The 1721-nt window shown below is 64.1% G+C and overlaps 1 protein-coding gene across 1 annotated transcript; it reads left to right on the top strand.

Annotated features, from left to right (window-relative positions):
- Positions 1-4: 4 nt before the first annotated feature.
- Positions 5-1610, top strand: CCDC65 (coiled-coil domain containing 65; the record flags this gene model as incomplete). The annotated part of the gene is made up of 6 exons (XM_010194026.1): positions 5-100; positions 168-337; positions 667-805; positions 907-1104; positions 1181-1381; positions 1458-1610. Coding segments are annotated over 6 exons (957 nt in total), but the record flags the coding sequence as incomplete, so codon positions are not given.
- Between the last annotated feature and the right edge of the window lie 111 nt (positions 1611-1721).

Below are 1721 nucleotides of genomic sequence, written 5' to 3'. Positions count from 1 at the left end.
AGTGCTGCGGGAGGTCAAGCACAAGGAGCTGCGCCAGGACGTGGAGATCCTCAGGCAGACCTTCGCGCGGGTGATGGACTGCAAGGACAGCGCCATCAAGGCGAGCGCCAGGCTGGTAGGGCAGGGGTGGCACCGGGGCTCCCCTGTGACCCCCCAAATCTCCACAGTCGCTGGTCACAGAGCTGGAGGAGGCGGAGGAGCAGCACGCCCAGGCCCTGCGCAGCCACTTGTCCAACATCGACCGCCTGCTGCAGCTCCAGCGCTGCCGCCTGACGTGCCTGGAGGAGGGGTTCAGTGCCCAGCTGGAGGCCCTGGAGACGGAGTTTGAGACTGAGAGGTGCGGAGGTGGGGAGAGGGGCAGCAGTGACACCCGCTGGTTCTCCTGTCCTGGTGCTGAGCCCTCTCACGGCCTGGTCGGGACCACCGCAGCTTCCCTCTGTGAGTAGGTCCCCTGCATTTTCCCCAGGAGGACGATCCTTGAGCAGCACGAGAGAGAATGCCGCTTCCTGCGGGACGTGACGCTGTCCGCAGAGCAGAATTATGCCACGAGTGACCACGAGACCACGCTGAAATTCGGTTCTCCTGTCCTGGTGCTGAGCCCTCTCACGGCCTGGTCGGGACCACCGCAGCTTCCCTCTGTGAGTAGGTCCCCTGCATTTTCCCCAGGAGGACGATCCTTGAGCAGCACGAGAGAGAATGCCGCTTCCTGCGGGACGTGACGCTGTCCGCAGAGCAGAATTATGCCACGAGTGACCACGAGACCACGCTGAAATTCCAAAGCACCTGGAATGACATCAAAAACAAGGCATGGGGAGGAACCAGAGAGGAGCCTTGTAGGGCTTGTGAGCGGAGGAGACAGCTGAGTCTGGGAGGTGGTGGGTCACCCGCAGCCGTGTCCGTCCCCAGGGTCTGCAGGAGAAGCAGTACACCCGCATACAGATGAGCGGGAAGGCAGACGCGCTCTGGAAGAAGTTCAAGCAAGCCATGCAGGGCTACAAAGAGGCCACTGAGCACCAGAAGATCGCTTACAAGACGCTGAAGGAGAAGAACGTGAAGAGCTCCAGGGAGATCAAGACGCAGACCAAGAAGCTGCAAAAGCTTCAGGTCGTGGCAGGGTGTGAGGGTGGCTGCGGGAGCGGGGATGTCCCCATCCCACTGCTCACGTTCTGCCTGTCCCCAGGACTCGGTGGCGGCCACCAAGGGCCGGATCACGGCCCCCCGCCGGAAGCACGCGTGGGAGGAGAAGGAAAAGGCCCTCAGGCTGCTCCAGGAGCTGAAGAGCGAGATGAACCAGGCCAGGGCGAAGGCCCATGGCCGCCTGATCGAGCTCAGTGTGCAGAGCGATGCCACCCTGAAGGCGCTGGGGCAGGTGGTGGAGAAGGTGAGGCCGGGCTGGGGGGGCAGCAGGAGTTGCACCGTCCCCTCCCGCCTGCCCTCTCCCACGTCTCCCTCCCCAGGCCCTGCGCGTCCTGCGGCTGGCCGAGATGTGCCGCAAGCTGGAGACGGAGGAGGAGAAGGTGCTGCCCTTCTACGCCTCCTCGCTGGCGGAGGAGGAGCAGCGAGAATCCCAGCAAATCCTCGAGGAGACGCCCACGGAGCCTCTGGCCCGGGTGAGGAGGCAGCGCTGGGGTCCCCGATGCTGCTGTAGGGAAGCGAGGGTTGGGATCTGGCCTCGGGGACATCCTGGCTGGTGCAGGGGCAGTTTGGTGACCCCCCACCCT

This window comes from Mesitornis unicolor, unplaced genomic scaffold (genome assembly GCF_000695765.1).
Source record: "Mesitornis unicolor isolate BGI_N332 unplaced genomic scaffold, ASM69576v1 scaffold29691, whole genome shotgun sequence".
Taxonomy (NCBI): Eukaryota; Metazoa; Chordata; class Aves; order Mesitornithiformes; family Mesitornithidae; genus Mesitornis; species Mesitornis unicolor.
This window is presented reverse-complemented; position numbering and strand designations above follow the sequence as displayed.